The 19070-nt window shown below is 38.5% G+C and overlaps 1 protein-coding gene across 1 annotated transcript in view; it reads right to left on the minus strand.

Annotated features, from left to right (window-relative positions):
• LOC129791290 (uncharacterized) overlaps nucleotides 1-19070 on the minus strand; it is a 78026-nt gene that overhangs the window by 14884 nt on the left and 44072 nt on the right. The window contains exons 5-6 of the mRNA XM_055829365.1: nucleotides 16178-16297; nucleotides 12837-12983 (exon numbers count right to left, since the gene is read on the minus strand). Coding sequence (XP_055685340.1) covers nucleotides 12837-12983; nucleotides 16178-16297 — 267 coding nt within the window. The remainder of the gene's footprint in view (nucleotides 1-12836; nucleotides 12984-16177; nucleotides 16298-19070) is intronic.

The following is a 19070-nucleotide window of genomic DNA, read 5'->3' on the forward strand; positions in this document are numbered from 1 at the left end:
ATTCCTGACCGAGTCACGAAATTTGGGACTTTTTCTCAATTCTTCTACACACACCGCGAAAAAATCCACGATCGTGCGCTCTTTGACGCTCAACAAGCAACTGATCGCGTCTCACTTTTTTTCCAACTCGCATACACTTCGTCTCTCCAACTTGATCATTATTATGCGTTAAATTCGCAGCATAAAAAGACCCCACAACACACACCAACGTACAACTCACTCCCCTTTCAACTGATGCCCAACATACAAATCATATGGAAGCAATTGCGTTGAATGCACACAAAGTTATGTGTTCGTATCCATAATTCTATGAATACCGACATGACTTCATTGAGATGCGTTATTAATTTTTTTCTCTCTCAATTTGAAAAAGCAAAGCTGCGAGAAAAATTGCGCGGGAGATATAAATAAAGTTTCTTTTTTTTTGGCAAAAGTCAAGATCGCCTTGGTGAAAGGAAATTGGCGGAAAAACGTCTAAAAGCCCATTTGCACATGTCTCTCATCAGCTTTGGGCGATTTTCTTTATAAACTTCTGACGATCCAGCTGTAAAATTTAACGTTTTTGGTACACTGCGAGAAAAATTCATCGGGTAGCTTTTCATGGTAAAATGGCTGATTTGAATTGATTTGATTTATTAAAAAAACATAATCATTGTTAAAAATGAATTAAAAATAATTTATGGGGTTTATTTCTGTGCACAGTTCAGAAAATGTTGGAATCTAAAAAAAATATTATTAATTCTTCGTAAGAGTTAAATCAAATTCCAACGAATTATTAAAAATATCTTTTTGATAATCCTCACACCGACAATATTCCAACTCAACTAATTTATTTCTTTACAATTTAACAAGATAACAACAAACCTAAATCTTATTTAGGCCTAAGCACATATTAGATACAATAAAAATCAACATGAAAACTTTTGGTATAATAAACACTACAATTAAAATTAATATCCCAGTATAATTATTAAAAAAAACTTTCCTATTGTAATTATATCAGTTGATAACCACTATTTGCAAAATGTTTACATGGTGAGTAAATTTACTTTATCTGCAAGACTGATTCGCTTTAATTAAAACCGCAAATTCATTGCGAAATTCGTGTGTACAGACAAAAATTTCTACAAAGCCACAGCGAAAGTGTTTTAATACCCTTACGCTATTTTGGCAAAGAAAGTGGGTTAGTGGTAATATCAGAATTAATAATGTACATGACAATTAATTTAAGAGAGTACTACACAAAATGTGCAAAACTTTAAGAGATTTATTTGATTAGAAAAAAAAGATTTGAAGAAAAATGGGCATTTTTGGTGTGAAACTTTTTCTTTTTAGCTGCAGAAATTGCTCAAAAATAAACTTCACATCACCTGACAGGGCAATTTGTAACACAAATATGATTTCTTTTGTTGCTTTTTGTCCCAAAAGCGAAGAGAATGATGTGAGAAAAATAGAACATTTACAATTTTCACTTTGACGGTACAAAACTGAATGAAAAGTGATGGGTTTTAGTGTTGAAGGCGCATGGAGCTTAGAGGGAGGAAAACCACTGGGAAATGTTTGGTGGATGGAAAAAAAATGTTGCAGGAAAGCAGCTTAAAGCGAAAACCCGCGGAGAGAACTTTGCGCGGTTTGGAACTAATGGGTGTTGTTTGTTCCCGCAGTGAAATATTCTAAATCTCCTTTTGATGATGATTTCAGAGTGCGGCCACGGAACATTTGCGCACGCCTAGAGCTATGCACATCCGATGAATCACCCTCACAGCGATTCTCAACTCTCGCCTTTCATGAATCAGCATGGGTGGAAAAATTGGGGATGGTGGCATTGGGTGGGATTTTTATCCCCGGGAAAAGCGACAGATGATTTCGGGGGGACACACACACAATATAGTAGTGAGAATACCTCTGAATTTTGTTGGGAGACGCAGGGAGCCCCAGAGGATCGATTTCTTGTACCGCTGAGTGTTGGCGTATAAATCCAAATCACTTGTGTAGGTGGTTTTGATGCGATTGCCGCTGTTGTTGTTAAAATCAGCCGCCACGTCTGATGTTGAGTTGTGGAAAAGCGAAACGAATTTATTGAGACCCATTTTCGCACATTTAAACACTCTTGCCTTGCCCTCTTGACCCCAAGAATAACACTTGAGTGTCCAAAATTATCTAACACGTTCACAAATTTATCCCTTCTGCATCAAGTTATATTTTCACAATTCACCCATAGCTGTTGTCGTTACAAATTTGCAATTCAGTAACTAAATGGACACAAATTGAATTAATTCCCCTGACGGCTCTTTAAACTTTAAACCACCTTACCGAAGGTAAAGTCAACAACTTCTTGTACACACCAGCGACGAACCACACAGTGTGAGAGCATAAATGCAACTGTGTAGCCTAGACTTTCTCACTTCAATTCACCAACTGTTTGGGCAGAGTATTCCATACAAAAAATACTTTCTTCAACAAGTCATTGAAACCAAAGCCACAACATTTCCCCCCCCGCAGACATCCTCGCGAGACTAACAAATCTCACCGGCAAATGAGACAAGAGAGAGAGAGTGACGCGGCATAAAATTGATACATAACTAAAGAAGGAAAAATTGTAGGTGGAGGCAATATATAATTTCATTAATTTATTTCAACAGCAATTGATGCATGGAATCTTTTACCTTTTTCCTACCACCTTCCCAACCATCATTAAGGGCCTCCCCCACTGAAAGTCTTTCTTCTTCACCCACCTGTGAGCATTGAGTTTATGCACATAATGCACAATTGAATATTATAAGGAAGGTTTTGTGAAAGATTCAATTGCTTTGCTTTGATGAACTTATAAGGGAATTTTTGTTGTGAGTTATTAGAAAATACAGTGGAGGCGCCTGGTGTTTGGGGATTATTCTCTATTTAGAACTTATGCAAAAATGTCCGAATTTAAAATGGATGTGTCTGATGTCTGATCTAGAACTGATCCAAGTATAAGTAAGAATTATATGTAGCTGGAGGCGCCTGGTCCTCTAAATTGACAAGAAAAAAGAAATTTACCAGATGAAGATGGAGCCGCCTGGTTAATATTTTGCACAATCCTTCTCAATAACTTAAAAATTATCAAATTGTATCATCAACGCTGGTTTAGCTTTATCTAGAGTCTCCAATATTGTTCAAAATTAATAAAGAAAAAACATCTCTAACAAAATTCGCAAAATGAAACTGAATTACCATTCAAAATTGTACTTCATTTTGTTACAGAACTTTCGTACAAACTATTGGTGTATTTATATACATGGAATAATTAAAATTGCAAGTGGAGTTCATCGGAGGAAATTCAACACTATTGTGTACAATATATAATGCAAAGGAATTTGCATAGAAGTGAAGAATAAGTAATTAAGATGTAGATTTATTAAAGTCAAACATTACTACAAGAAATTTTGTAGCGGCAATGAGTTTTTTGGGATTATTGTGTTGTGGTGTGTTAATTAAATTTTAACAACAGCTACACAATTAAAATCACTTCCTCAAGTTGTGGGAGAAGAGCTTTGCCTCCGGAGACTCGAGAGATTTATTTACAATTATCACGAAATAATGTATGTTGCAATTTTGTATATATACAAATTTTGATGAGGACTGCAAGTGGAGGAAATTGGAAAGTAATTACAAAATCAAGATAAAATACAGAATTACAAATTTAAATTCTTCTTGTATTGTTATTTTGTTTAAAAAACAGAGAAGCAATATGTGGAAAATCCACGTGGAAAAAGTGAAAAGAAATTTCTTTTTCACCTCTTATAAATTAATCATTAAGTGTGTGTGTACAACTCCACCTTAACCTTTTTCACACTTTTGCACCTCTTTTAAAAAAAGCCAATTCCTTCTCTTTTTCTCTCTGTCTCACATGGAGAATTTTCTGTACAAATAGAAACATTACTCAAGTGTACAAAGACGCCGGTTTCTTAAAAGCCCCGCAAATTGAGTCAAGTGAATTTTATCGTTAGCTAAGGGACAATGGACAAAAAACCCAAACACAACGGCAGAATGGAGAAAAATGTATTTAATTAGAAGGTCTGAATTTTCTTTTTCCCAAACAATAAACAACACGACTTTTTTGAGACACTCACCAGCAATTAATTGCAAAAATTTTCTCATCATTTAGTCCCCTTTAATTGTTTAATTGTTTGCGAATAGAGAGCACGACTCTCAATAGGAATTCCGTTCATAAGAGATTTCTGCTTTAATTCAATTAATAGCTCAAATCGTTTGCGCTATTTGAATTTATTAATTTTTTTGTCGGGAGATAGTCAGGTAATTTCTTCTTTTCCATCAAATCTCTTGCTGTTTCTTTGAAGCCTTTGTGTTTCAGGTGTCTCGAGAAAACCGTAGCTTTAAGCTTTTAGATCCAAATCAAAAAGTAAAGTAATTGAAAACAAAATGGCGTCTGTATAGCGTCCTTTAGCCCGCCATCTTAACGAAAAATAATTTTTTTCTCAATTTGTTTTAACGAAAACAACTCCGTTTAAATATTTAAATTTTTCTAAAAGCTGCTATTCTTGGAACACTCTCTCACTCTCCTCAGCGCAATGACTTAACAATCCAACCAAGAGGTGAAGTGAAATGAAGAAGTGTCATCATCATCATCACTATGGTAAGATATCACAGTGCTCAACAACTGGGGCTATATGCACTGTTTTGGAGTTTAACGGGGCCCCCCCGAATGGTTATGCTACGGTTCTATGGAGTCATTTTTCGCGGGATTCTTTTTTTTTTAAATGTCACTAAGTAGTCCACACTTCTCAATAAAGTCCAACACTTTTTTAATGTCACATTCACCACCTCCATCTCCGATCATGGTGACACTTATGCCCCCAAGGGCGTTTCGCAGGTTCGAAAATTTAACGCACTCTTCCAAAATGTGTTGCACCGTCACAGTCTTGTTACCCACACACACGTCACATTTTGGCGGGCGCGTGAGTCCCTCCATGAGGTACCCGTGCGTTACCCGCGTGTGTCCTATTCTAAGTCGTGTTAGGATACTTTGCTCTCTTCTGCCCAAGCAAGCGGGACGGATAAGTACAGAGGGGTCGCTACAGATACTCCTGAATTTGTTGTCAACGGCGACGCTGGCCCAATCCTCATTCCTCCTCCTCTGCCACGCAACTCTGGTCTGGTGCTGGAAATCCTCCAAAGACACCCTCTGATCATCCAGAAGACATCGACTGACGGAAGAATTGGCCAATTTATCTGCAACCTCATTTCCCGGGATGCCACAGTGTCCAGGAATCCAGACGATCCGGAGCCGTGGGTTTCCCACGAGAAGGTCCCTGATGCTAACAACAAGAGACGCACGGGAGTCGAATCCGAGGATAGCATTGCACACAGAAAGACTATCAGTAAATATAACTCGGCGGCTCATATCCTCAGGATCAAACCGCAGGGCGAAAAGAATGGCAGAAGCCTCCGCCGAAAAAATTGATGCCTCTTTTCTTAGCTTTTTTGCCAGTTTTAGTTCCGGGGATACTCTGTACATTCCAAATCCTGTACCGTCGGTCTGTTTGCTTCCATCTGTGTAGAACAGTTTGACTTCCTGCGTGTTTTCCAGACTCTCAAGTCTCTCCAGAACCATCCCCAGGAACTCCAAAGGGTGGGTGTCTCTTTTCTTGTGGGCGCTAAAAGAAGTGTCCACAGAGTGTTCGCTGAAGTACCATGGCGGGTTGATCGGAAGCGGTCTGCGACGTAGTGGCATTTGTGGCAGTTTGTACTCACGTGCTCGCTGAAGGAAATGATCAACAATGGAGGTGATTCTTCTGCTTCTCAGGGGCTTTCTGCTTGCGATAGCTTTATGTAGTAAATGTGATGGATCAGATTTCACCTTGTTTGCCCATCGCATGATCAGCAGGTTCCTTCTCTCCTCCAAGTCCGGCACTCCGGCCTCTGCGAGGACACTTTCAATGGGTGATGACTTGAAGGCTCCAATTGAGAGACGAATAGCAGAGTTGTAGGGGCCGTTAAGTTTGTTAAGGGTTGAGATTGATGCTGTACCATATGCCTGAACACCGTAGTCGCATTTACCCCCCACTACGGCAAGTGAAACCTGCAGTAGCTGAGATCTATCAGCACCCCAGGATGTGTTGGCTAGGACCCTAATTAGTTGCACTCTTTTGGCACATTCACTCTTGAGCTTTGCCACGTGTTGCCTAAAGGACAGTTTGTTATCAAACCTGACACCCAGTATCTCGACGGATTCCTCAACAACAATAGGCGAGTTATAGATTGTTAGGCTAGGTGGGGTCAAGCAAGGCTGGTGTCGGCAGAAATGGATGGATTTTGTTTTCTGTTCCGAGAACTTGAAGCCATACTCCTTTGACCAAACTTCCAGACACCTGATTGCCTTTTGAACTTCAGTTCTTGCTCCGCTGTCTCTTGAGCTAGCGAATATTAATAGATCATCCGCATAAAGAAGGTGCTCGACTCTGCAGAAGGCAAGGGAGTGCGAGACTCCACTCATGGCCACCAGGAAGAGAGGAACACTTAATACGCTCCCCGTAGGGACACCGTTAACTTGGGTGAATGGTTGAGATAGGGTGGAATTTACAGCCACCCTAAATTTTCTGTCCGAGAGGAAGTTACAGATGTACATGAGAATCTCACCATCAATGCCCCAAAGCTTCAGTTGATTTACTATGATCACCCTCCATACTCTTTCATAAGCCTTCTCGAGGTCGAAGCTGACGCCGTACACGTGATCGCCCCTGTTGAGTGCATCTGCCACGAAGTGCTGGAAGAACGCCAGATTGTCAGATGTAGATTTGTTCTTACGGAAGCCGGACTGATTAATGGGAAGTAGGCGGTGTTTCTCCAGCCACCACACCAATCTTTCCGCTACCATCTTCTCCATTATCTTCCCCACACAGCTCAGGAGAGATATCGGTCGATAACTGTTGGGATCCAAGCGTGGTTTGCCGGGCTTCAGTATTGGTATCACGGTGGCGGTTTTCCACTCCCCTGGGAATCTTCCCTCCGAGAAGATCCTATTGAAGACAATCAGCAGTTTTCTTTTTTCAGGAATAGGGAGATTTTTGAGCATAGCGTAGGAGATTTCATCCGGTCCACACGACTTGCCTTTTGCCGTATGAAGGGCCTTTTCTAATTCTCTGAAAGAGAACTGGGAATTCAGGGCATCCTGTGTCGGGCGTTCGGGTGCAAAACAGAGGAAGCTCAGTGCTTCCCTCCTGGAGATATCCTCAGATCCAAGGTAGGAGTCATCGGAATTGCGATGGAAAGCCACAGCCAGGGCCTGGGCAATAACTTTGGGATCGGAGGAGAATCCGTTCTCTCCCAGGATTTCCCTAGGAGCACCGCTACGGAAGTTACCATTTATTCTTCTTATTTTGCTCCACACATCCTTAGAGGGTGTATCTGGTCCAATGCGTGAAACATAATCTCTCCATGCTTTTTGTTTAGCCTCCAGCACCGCTCTCTTGACTTCACTCCTTTTCATGCGATATGCGTCCAAGACTGCAGGTGTCGGCCTACGCCTGACTTTCCTTCCCAATTTTTTTTTCTCTGAGACCAGGTTGGCCAAGGTCCTCGACCACCAGGGAACCAACTTCTTAAGTGGAGCCACCGTTGAGCGTGGAATATAAGTCCTTGCTGCAGTTCGAATCACCTCTCCAAAAACCCTCAGCGCGTCATCGGTGTCCTCGAGGAGCTCGACCCCATCAAGACCGCCGACCATTGCACTCTGATAGCCCTGCCAGTTTGCTCTGTCTTCAATCCATCTTTGCCTTCGTATACTTTCGACGGGTTGAGCATTAGAGGAAATCACAATGGGATAGTGATCACTGCTATATAAATCATCAAGGACGTTCCAATCATACAGCAACTCGAGGCCAGGAGTACAGAGAGATACATCAATGCAAGATGAAGTGCCGTATCCCGGACTAGTATATGTAATTCTACCGTCATTCAGTACGTTGAAATTGTGGTTCTCAATGAATTTCTCTATGGTTCGCCCCCTCGAATTTGATCCCTCAAGACCCCAGAGATTGCTCCTGGCGTTCATGTCTGCCAGCAGCAACAGAGGCCCAGAAAGGTGTCTCATTAGGCGATTCATCTCCACAAGGGAGATATCCTCGGCAGGATTCAAATAAAGAGAGCAAACAGTGATCTTCTTGCCGTGTACAAGGGCTTCCACAATTGTGCATTGAAGAGACGTATCAACAACAATCTCCCTTGCACCTAGTGAGGCTTTAGCCAGAATCGCTGTACCGCCTTTTGCTGTATTAGACGGATGGTTGTTGTGGAAAATATCATAGCCCCTGAGGGAGGGACGTTTTCTGCTGGTTAAATGGGTCTCTTGAAGGGCAAGGATTAGTGGGTCGTATTCATTGCACAGGAGATTCAAATCAATGAAATTGTTGAAAAATCCATTAATGTTGTATTGGATTATATTCGTTTTATTCATCCTTCCCAGCGTAGGATTTGGGGTGTGAGAGTGAGTGAGATAAAGATATCTCGGTGCGTGTTGTGAGTGATTGCATTATAACGGCAGTGGTTGTACGACAAATGAGGCGATATTGTGAATGCAGAATTGTGTATAAGTGGGGGCAAGCAGAGCACGTGCCCCCGAAAGGCATTTAATTGTGCAGTTTTTTGTCGAGATAATCTTTCCAAATAAATCAGATCTATTGACCTGATCGTTGAAAAGGTTTTTTTATGTGTCTGTGTCCATCTGTTTTGTGGAGAGTGTGTCTTTATTGTGATTTGTGTGAGTTGTTGGTGAATTTGTTGTTTGCAAATTAATTAAAGAATCGGCAGTTTTTAAAACTTGCTTTATTTTCTCATCAAGTATAGGGTCTTTTGTTACCTGTGGGGAGTCTTTTTCAGAGCGTGAGATCTTTCGTGGGGGAGTGGCGCGAACAACAGTGCTGCAATGTGCTTTTGGTTGTTGATTTTGCTCCTTAGTGGGTGTTTCTACGGCTTTTTGGGCAGTGTTGTTGGATGGTATTGATCCACTAGCTTCAAGTATTTGCCTCTCCTTCTGAGATCTGGCGATTGCCTTTTCGATAAGATCGTTCTCTTCAGCTTCCGGATTGACTCTCTTTGTGCCTCTTGGATTTGTTGGAATTGTTCTCTGAGTGGGAGTAATTGTGGGGGGTTTTTGGTGGGCGGGGATCTCTCTCGCGGCCCTATTGACACGGTTTGGTTTCTGGCTTGGAAGGAACGGGTACTCTTCCTCATCCAGTGCCTGGAAGGAATTGCTCAGGACTATTTGCCTAAAACTATATGCATTTTTTTTTGGTCGTGGGAAGAGCAAGGCAGCTTCATTACGGCAAAGGTTTTGAGAGGCCATTGCGATCCTGATGTTAAGTTGTCTCATCCTCTCAGGACAAGATGAGTCATTTGACCTATGTTGTCCTTGGCAGAGGATGCACTTGGTGTTGTGGTTGGATTCACACGCGGTCGCCAGATGGTTTCCCCAGCAAATCATGCATTTTGATTCGGTCTCTTTGCAAACGGTTTTCCAGTGACCGATCCTCCAGCATTTCTTGCACTGTTGGAGCCTTTGGATGAAGGGCTCGCACCGTATCCTTGCGTAGTTGATGTATACATGTTGTGGTATATCCGTGCCGTGAAAAAAGACTTTCATTCTCTTGGTGTCCACCAACTCTGAATTCCCGCCATCGAACATCCTCCTCTTAATTCTCTCTACCTTCAGGGGCTGAAATTGGCGCGCATCCATTTTCTCACAAATGTCCTTCTCTGAGAATTCAGTATCGATATCAAAAATGATTGCACAACTTGACACATAATAGAGGGGAATAAACAGTTTATAACCGGCCTCTTTAATTGACGAATTTTTGCACAGATCATTTGCTGATTTCTTATCCCTGCAATGGATCACCACACTATTTTTTCCGATCTTGACGATTTCCGAGATTGAGCCCTCTTCACACTTATCTTTGATTAGCCCGCCAAGGAACAGTGGACTAATGTTATCCTTAATGCACATCACTCTAAACCCATTGTAATTGACTCCCGGCAAATATTCAAATGACTCTGAGTTTGTTCGAGGGGGGGGGCCCCCACCGGGCTCTGGGCCCTTCTCCATTTCACCACTGAGCACTATAAGTTCAAGCCCTTTTGTGCACTCGGTTAGACAGAAAATAAGGTAAGAAGCCGCGTATGAAGGGGTTTTAAGAAAAAAAGTAAAACGTTCAGAAGCAGCGAGCAAAAAAATCGGCCCGAATCACCAAATGCTACCGCACTCGCTGAACGCAATGCGAGAACTGAATGAAGAAGTGTTGCAAAAAATTTCCTCAATTGATCATCATTTATGGGGAGAAGGTTCATTTGCAATTAATTGAGACTCGCAAAGAATTCTCACATCTCACAAGCGATGTTTCTCTTTCGTTGGATAGATTTTAAATTAGCCAATTGATGGAAAAATCAAGTTGCGTTTGCCAAGTCATCAATGGTCAGCGGCCTCTGAAATGTGGACAATTCCAAACTCGTGCCTCTTTGCCATTTCAAACCACCTCGTCAAGGAGTCATCAAACCACAAACCATTGCGGACTTTTCATCGCAGCGCGAGTGAATTGTAAGGTGTACACAGAAGAAGAAAATGTCAATCTGCAATGGACAGCCGATGACTCTATGAGATATAAAACATGTGTGGAATCGTGCATATTAATGTTTTTCCCGGGCAATTCATTAGGATTTTACTCGGGAAGGAGGAATGCACAAGTCGCGCGTATTAAATCTCAAATTGAATTACCGTTCAAACACCATAAACTACTTATTCAACGGACCGAAGACTTTTTCAATTTGCTCCTCTATATGTGCCTCTCTTTTCATTCAATGATATATTGGAAGAGACGTTGGGGAAAAAAGAACGTGAAAACGGTAGCTCGAAAAATCAACGCAATTTACTGCGAGAGTCATTCCACTTGAAAAGATTCAGTTCATAACAATAAATTCCCATCATTTATTTCCATAAGAGATCGACAATGGAAATTAGCAATGGCTTAAATGTAGATTAAATACTTTAATTCGATGAAATACTTAAGGGGCAAATAAATTTATTACAATGCGGATGAATAATTGAATTCAGTAATAAGATTTTTAAATCAATCAGTTAAACGTATACCTCTAAAATATTAAGGGTAGTAAAAGCATTGGATTACGAGTAACTTTATACGGCCTGATGAGGGCATGATAATGACCGAAAGCTTGGAAGTCTTTTTACAATATCTTTTAATAAATATAAAATTCTAAAAGCTTTTTTTCAAAACTTTTTCATATTCATTCTAAACTTTACTATAAAATCGATTTAAAAGTGAGTCAATTCATGAATACATTAGAATTATTTAAAATAAAAATATATATTCCACACCATGCAATTTATGCTCACGAGTGCTGAGCGTGTGGCTTTCAAAATCAAGGATTTGCTCATAAATTTCATTTCAAAATCCATATTATTCCTTAATATATCCTTAGACAAATTCTACGGAAAAAATCAATAAAAATAATTTTTCTCGTGAATTTTTAAGAAGTCGTGTTCATGACGTTGAAATTAATTAAAGTGCTAAAAGCAATAAATCTTCCTTCTTATTCAAACAAGAATATATTCTTCAATCAAAACCTCTATCGGGCTGGCATTATTCAATGCAAATGGTATAACTTTTATTATGTAAATTTTTAAAATATCTTATTAAAATTATATTCAACGCTTTAGCTATTAGTCTCACATATATAAGCTGTTTTCCATTCGAAATTACCATAAATGTCTGGGAGATAAATTGATTGAGCACGACAGACTTTGGAATTTTGCTGGCGTCACAGTAAAGTGACACTTATTTGCCCCTTTTGATTTAAACTGCGAAAATCCCCATAAAAAGAGAACCGTATGGCAATTTTAGTATGCTTCTTTCGGGGAGACAACCATTGCACCTGTGTCTTATTCCATCCAATTAACATTTTCCAGCATTAAACTCAATGGATTTATGTTAATTTTTCACATCAACACACTTCATTGCACACTGTCGTCAATCGTTTGCTCACAAAATTCCCTCAAAATGGTTTTTTGGGAGGGATTAGAAGTTTTTGGCTTTAATTTCTTTCGTTTCAAAAGCCCTATACTTATTTCTCGAATGAAATTTAAATGCTGAAGATAAACGGATAATATGTTTGTTCTGCAGTTAAAATGTGCCCAGCGATTGACATTTCGGCAAATTTACTACCTTCCTCAGGTCCTATTTATCACTAAATACTCAAAAAAATTAATTATTTTTAATATTAAAAAAGTTTCTTTTTACCTGGCCGAAAACTTTTGTACTTATTTCATTACAATGTGATTTTAAGAGCTATTAAATGTAAATAAAACATAAAATAAACCTTCGATGGTTGTTGAGAAAAAAGTGTAGCATTGGGAGAGAAGTTTATTGCATAAAATGATGCAGAGAGAGAGAGAGAGAAAAAGAAGTAAAATGACTAACAATTGTAATTACTACACGCGACGGTTATTGGCGTTTGAAGAAGTTGAATAACTTCCCCACTTATGGGCGGCATATTCATTCTTCTGTAGCATTAATTATGTTCGCTAACACACAAGACAAGCGCAGAGAAATGACTTATTTCGGAAGTGGAGACACTTTTTTCCGTCTCTTTTATCAATAAAATAAACTCATTTGCCGTGCCAGTGGCTTGGGGGATTTTAATTCAGCGCAGAGAACAAGAGTCTTTAATCACTTTCCCATAAATTTGCTATATGTGGAAAATTAATGAGGAAAAATGTTATGGGGAACGATCCTCACACGCAAGATTAAGCACACAATGGGGTTACTCACCTTTGAGTGGCTGCTTCGGTTGTGTCTGGGGCTGCAGGGTGATTTGCTGCCGTCTCTGCACCATCCTCTTTGCCGGTGGAGATCCTTTGTTGGCATCAGGTACGGTGGCAGGAAGTGATTGCTGTGCCACGATCGGGGATCGTTTTTCTGCGGAAAAGTTAACGGATGAAAAAATTTAAATTTCACTGAAACTATCCGCCTAAATGTAGACAAAATTCGTTAAGGGACCACAAAGAGTTGAGATGGAGAAGAAATTTTTGGGCAATCTTCAGACTTTGTATTGCTCTTTAAATTGTTTTTAATTTAAATTTAATTCATTATGAAAAAATCCGGTATTACTTATATGAAAATTTCATTACAATTAATAAATTCAAGAACCTATAAAAAACGTATTGAAAATCATCTTTTATGCTCCTTAAATTACCAATATTATGATATAACCAATTTCTCTGACTTTTTTGCCCCAAAAGCTACAAAAAAAATCTTCACACAATCCCCCCTGCTATGTAATCACTGCAATGATTGCTATACAGGAAATTGAATGGAATTAAACTTATTTTGCATGATGGCACGATGTGATTCCGATGAACTTGACTCTCTCGTTTCAGCCAAACACGTTCCCCCCAGAGTCACCCAATATTGCTGATCTTGAGCATCTCTCACAGGTAATGTGGAGATTGGATTGAGGAGGAACACAAAGTATGAACGGCGAGTTGAAGCGCAACATAAATTCTCTTTTGATATCGAAATGTCTCACTAAATGATTCTAAATGCACCATTTATGTCAAAGGACGTTAAACGATTTATATGAATTGAATATCTTTAGATCCAATGCAAATATATTTTGTATTTTGTAATAATCTTCTTTAATGGCTTATAATTGGATAGAATTAAAATTTCTGGAGAAACTAATTATAGAACCATCTTTGCTTCCTTTTAAGGAACTGCAGGGATAAAAGGAATCTTAAAAAAAGACGTTCTACGAATCATCTATTGTTGAAAAACATTTATAGCCCGAACCATCACTGTATATTCTCATAGAAAAGCTCATGAATCTCACTCTTAGTCTGTTAGCAACAAATTGCATTCCCCCGGCAAGAATTAAATTAATTGTTATTGTTTGCTGTGTGTTAATCCCACGATTATTAAATGCAATTTTCACACTCTGAAGAATTCCAATTCACAAAACCATCTTCCGTTCTCTCAGCTTCCCCTAATTATTTATTTTCATTCCAACATCAGTCTAAGAAACTAAACTGAAGTAATTTCCGGCAATATTTTTCAATTTGTCGTTTAAAGAAATTTCCTTGAAACGATGGATTTGTCTTTACGAACAATCTTATGAAATCACAAGGTCAGCATCTTTAAGAAATCTTTTCTTTTTGAAAATCTCAACGAGGGCCAACGAGCCAGCTCTTTTGGCATTAAGCCGGATGCTACTGATTGACTGAGATGATCAATTTTTTGGAGGAGTCTCTTTATGCCCGCCTTGTGGACAAAAAGCATTCCTCCTCATCAATTTTGGGATGGCCCAGAGAGCTGCTGAATCGGTGGAGTGTGTCATTTGCTTACACTCAATTAATTTTCACCAATTCCCCACATCGTTATATGTGAAAATGGAAGAACCGCTATGAGTGACATTCTTCAGCTTTGGCGAAGGTAATAAAGAAAAAAAAAAGTCTTGAAACACGTTTGAATCTTCTGCCAAACAGCTGAGAGCACAGCGAAAGGGGAATTCCTCGCGAGCATCTTCGCGGAGTTTCATGATCGATAAATTGAGATTCCAATAGCTCAATTTTGTGTACCTTCTTGCTGCAGCTAAATTAACCCAGCCAGCGAGGCATTGTGGTGTGGACATGTATAAGAGTTTTATTCCATACAAACTTACATCGCGAATGCTGTGCGGAGCAAAAAGAGATTTGTACGAATATCACGATTTATGTAACCAGTTTTAGTGATTTTAATACTTCACTTTGTACCATTTGCTTTATAGCATTTTAAATCATGCGCACTCTCTGTCGTTTTTATTCACTGGCCTCGACAGGTGCTCGCGTTTTTCTTTGATACAATTTTTGGTGTGGAGGACCCCACCTCCCATTTAAATTAGGCAGGTACGTACAAAACGTTTGAAATATTAGGGGGGATTCACTAAGGGAAAGTATAATGATTTTACTTTCATATTATTTTACAAAAACATTAAATCATCCTTCACGCCCTCGGAGGGAGCACCTCAGCTCCTACTAAAAACTAATTTTATTATATACATACATACATATTAATTTTAATGTAAAGAAAATTTAGAATTGTACAAAATCTATCTTTTTCATTACTTTTTAAATTAAATGAGCTTTACTTAATTAAGTTCAATTGAATTGAAATTAAAAAAATTATTTTACGTTAGTTTGTACCAAATCATTAAATCTCTTAAGTCGCTTCATTCAAAGAAACAAAATGTTTTTAATATAAATGAGTAGAAAATTTAACCCAAAATTCAAGCTGCATTACTACATTACCAAACCCCCAAAGTGAATGCCCCTATACTATAGCATAACATTTAAGTTACATTATCGTCTGTCCATGTGAATACAATTGGATCAATGAACTTGGAAATTACATTTGTCTATGAATATCAAATTCCCTCTCTTTGAAGTATAGCTGCCAGTTCTTATAATAAAAAAGAAGGTGTCTGAGAAATCTTTTTTTGGTTCCCGGAGAAAGGAAGTGTGGAGTATTCATAATACAAACAAAGCCCATCGACAGTTTCGGCATATATGAGAAAATTCAAATGAGAAAACACTTTATTCCTTTCTCCGCATCGACGTAAATTCGCAGATTCTTGTCTTATTTTTTTTTCCTCCTTCATCACATCACTCTGCCTTTTCAATCTTGCACGAGACTCTCTCTCCATAAGCTCTATAAACTTCATATACTACGGCATCATTGTGCTATTTATTGCATACCATAAAAGAGCTATTTTTTCGTAGTAAAAAAAAAAGAGCTCATGATGAAAACGAGGGCCCGAAACACCCACACTGGATTTCTTTTATGGACAAATCAGCTATCCTATGTGTAAAAAAAGGCATCTTCTTTTGATAAATGATTGACCCGCGTGGTGTTAAATCTAAAAGCGCACAAGAAATTGGATTCATTGGATATCACGTTCGTGCGATTATGAGACCACACCGCCCAAGGGAAATCCCTTTAAAAAATATTGCCACAGAAACCACAAGACGGCAGGTTTTCTTCGTGGTCTAGCATAGCACGTGGAAGAATATTTCGGGAGAAGAGGTGGAAATAAATTGGCAATAACATTAAAACTTTATAATCAATCTCAAACTTACGTGGTGCATTGTTGACTCTGACATTCCTGACATTTGTATTGTTGCCCGTAGTCTTATTTGGTGGTCCAAGATCACTGGGTGATGCTGTGATTGTGCGTACATCGCGCTTTTTTGCAGTACCTGCAAATGGGAAAGGTAAATTAATCAATCTCACTTTGTGGGTGGCTCGAGGTGACTTCGTCGGAGTTGATGAAATTTTACCATCATGCAAAGAAGACATTAAAGTCACCTTGTCTTCTGCCTTTTGCAATGCACATACATCATCATTGTCCATGGCTTGAGAGCTAAAAGACTTCCCACAAACTTGAGAGAATTTAGAAAGCAGCAAAACCAGAAAGATTCTCCAACTCATCAAGATTAAGTAATTTGCGTTGAAACTTAAGAATAGTAATGAACATTAGATTGACTTCAATTACACTCATTCTTCTCAAGAAGTCTTTTAGGTAGGTAGGTATACCTATATGGATATGTTGAGAACGTTATTTTGAATCTTAATGAAATGTCCATTATAAAATTACAATAATTTAATTAATGTTTGAGTTTTTATAGACCTTTAATCATGAGGAAACTTGAAGAAGGAATATTTAATAACTAAAGTATTGAAGAAAGTTTAATTTTTTTAACACTTCAACGACAAAGGTGAGAAATAAAGGTAAATCAGAGCAATAATTAAATCTTAATTAATTTTACAATTATTTGTTTAAAAAATTGTTCTTTGAGAGTTTTTAAATATCAAGAAACTTTACTTAAGTGTCTAAAATTCACAGTTTCAAAGAAAACACGAAGAAATCTTATTAGTTCAATTTGCAGAGTCAAGTTCTCAATAATTCTATGTAACCAAAAATATCACAAAAGTCTCGGAATTTAATCAAGCAAAATTGAAAAGTTATGGCCTCATCAGTGAGCTCGTAATGTTTTATTTTACCATTATGACCTGAAAATTTATTACCACAATAAGGAGAGCTTTCGTATACACGGCCGTGGAGTATAATTTGCAAACTACTAATAACTCAGCAAATATGTGTCCAATTAATGTTTTTCTTGGATACTTTTTTTTTGTTACAGGAACATATTAATTTGTTTAGATAAAGTTAAAAGCTTCAAGCGAAGCTAAAAAAATAATTGCAGGCTAATTATAAAATGTTTATCATGTTAATTACATATGGATAAAGCCCATGAGACTATGAGCTAAAAAATATTTAAGAAGCTTTCAGGAATTATTTTCCAGAGAAAAAGTTTTCATAGGAACTTTGCATAAATTAATTCATAATAGCTTTTCCAATTTAATTTTAGAAAATTCCGTTTTTCATTAAAAGTTTTTAGCAGCAGTATTTTTACTAAAAATGTAATTTACAATTAAATAAATAATTTAAAGACTCCTCTTCGTCATCTAAGTGTTTGCTTGGAATGGAAAACAACCACAAGAGCACCAAATTTCGTCTACTATGCGGAAATTCTTGGATGCATCAGCAAAGGAAAACTCCTAAACACAAAATGCAAACACACAGAGAGAGTATTTTCTTGTTGTCATATAAATGGAAGCCCGTTTGGTAGTGAAATTAAGCTCTTTTGTTGATTTACTTTTCAACTTCCATTCTTGTACTTGAATAAATTTTCTCTCTCTTGCTGGAGAATTTCCTCCACACATTGTGGCAACAAAGTGCAACAAAATGCATCACGAGAAGAGCCTCATTGGCATTACGATGCCGCGCCGCTGATGGGGGAATGGATGATGCGAAGAAAAATAAACAAGGCGTTGATTTAAAATCCGACCCTTTTGTTGCGGAGAAAAAGTACTTTAATACAATGCACTTGTCTTGGGAATATTTTACCCAACGACACTTGAATGTCTAAATAATTAACTAGCATGGGTGCAAGCGATGGAGTGCCTCCGCGGGCAACCAAAGGGATTCTTGGGAATTGACAAAAAAAGAGAGCATTCCACCGAGGCATGACGCTGAGTGATAACATTTACGACCTGTGAGTAAATCGTGGATGGGATGCTTCTCTTGGGAGAATCTCTATACAAGAAGAGTAGGGTAAAATGGGAAAAATATATAGAGATGGAGAGAAGATGGATGAAAACAAGACTATTTAAATGTAATTGCTTCCATCCGATTTCATTGGTGACACTTTCACAGCTACTCTGTCATTTCCGTTGGCATTATACTGGAAAAATTCTCAGTCTAATGAGAAGACAGTGTGGGATAGACCCAGAAAAAAACGGACTGCATAAGTAATTTCTTTGAGTAAAAAATTCTTAAAATATCAAATTGAGAAAATCATGCCGCTGTTCAAGCTTAAGTAGTCGTTAAAATAAACTTTCCACTGCAGGAAGTGAAGGTGGATGAGATTTAAATCAATCTGCCCATTTAACAAGAATTCTTCCGGTTCTTTTTGGGCTTCTTAAGCTTAGAATTTGTGGAAATAAACTCAAATGGTCCATGACTACCTCCCTGAAACGACGAATGCAATTTCCTTCAGCACAGATATAAATCTTACCTCTCTTGGTCCTCTTGCCAAAAGTCCCAAAGCGCTCCCTTTCAATCACTTGCGTGTGAACATAACGCTCCGAAGCGGATCTCGTCAATTTCTCCTTTGAACCACTTGCTCCCATTTTTGTGGTGCACCACACATGCGGAGACTCTACGACGCCTTTTCATTCATTTTTTTTTTCTCTTGAATTTACATCAAATCATTTGGGATGCACACTGCCCCGGGATAATTCACATTTCTGCCAAGCACTAAGGCCACACACGCATCGAGGAGCTAATAGAAAACCCATCGAAACAATTAGCAATGATAAATTGATTAACTCCCGCAGTGACTTCATGCGCAAACTGGACTTTATCAGAAAATTGAATCTTTCACGCTACATTAATCCCTTTTGTCC

The sequence above is a fragment of the Lutzomyia longipalpis genome, chromosome 2 (genome assembly GCF_024334085.1).
Source record: "Lutzomyia longipalpis isolate SR_M1_2022 chromosome 2, ASM2433408v1".
Taxonomy (NCBI): Eukaryota; Metazoa; Arthropoda; class Insecta; order Diptera; family Psychodidae; genus Lutzomyia; species Lutzomyia longipalpis.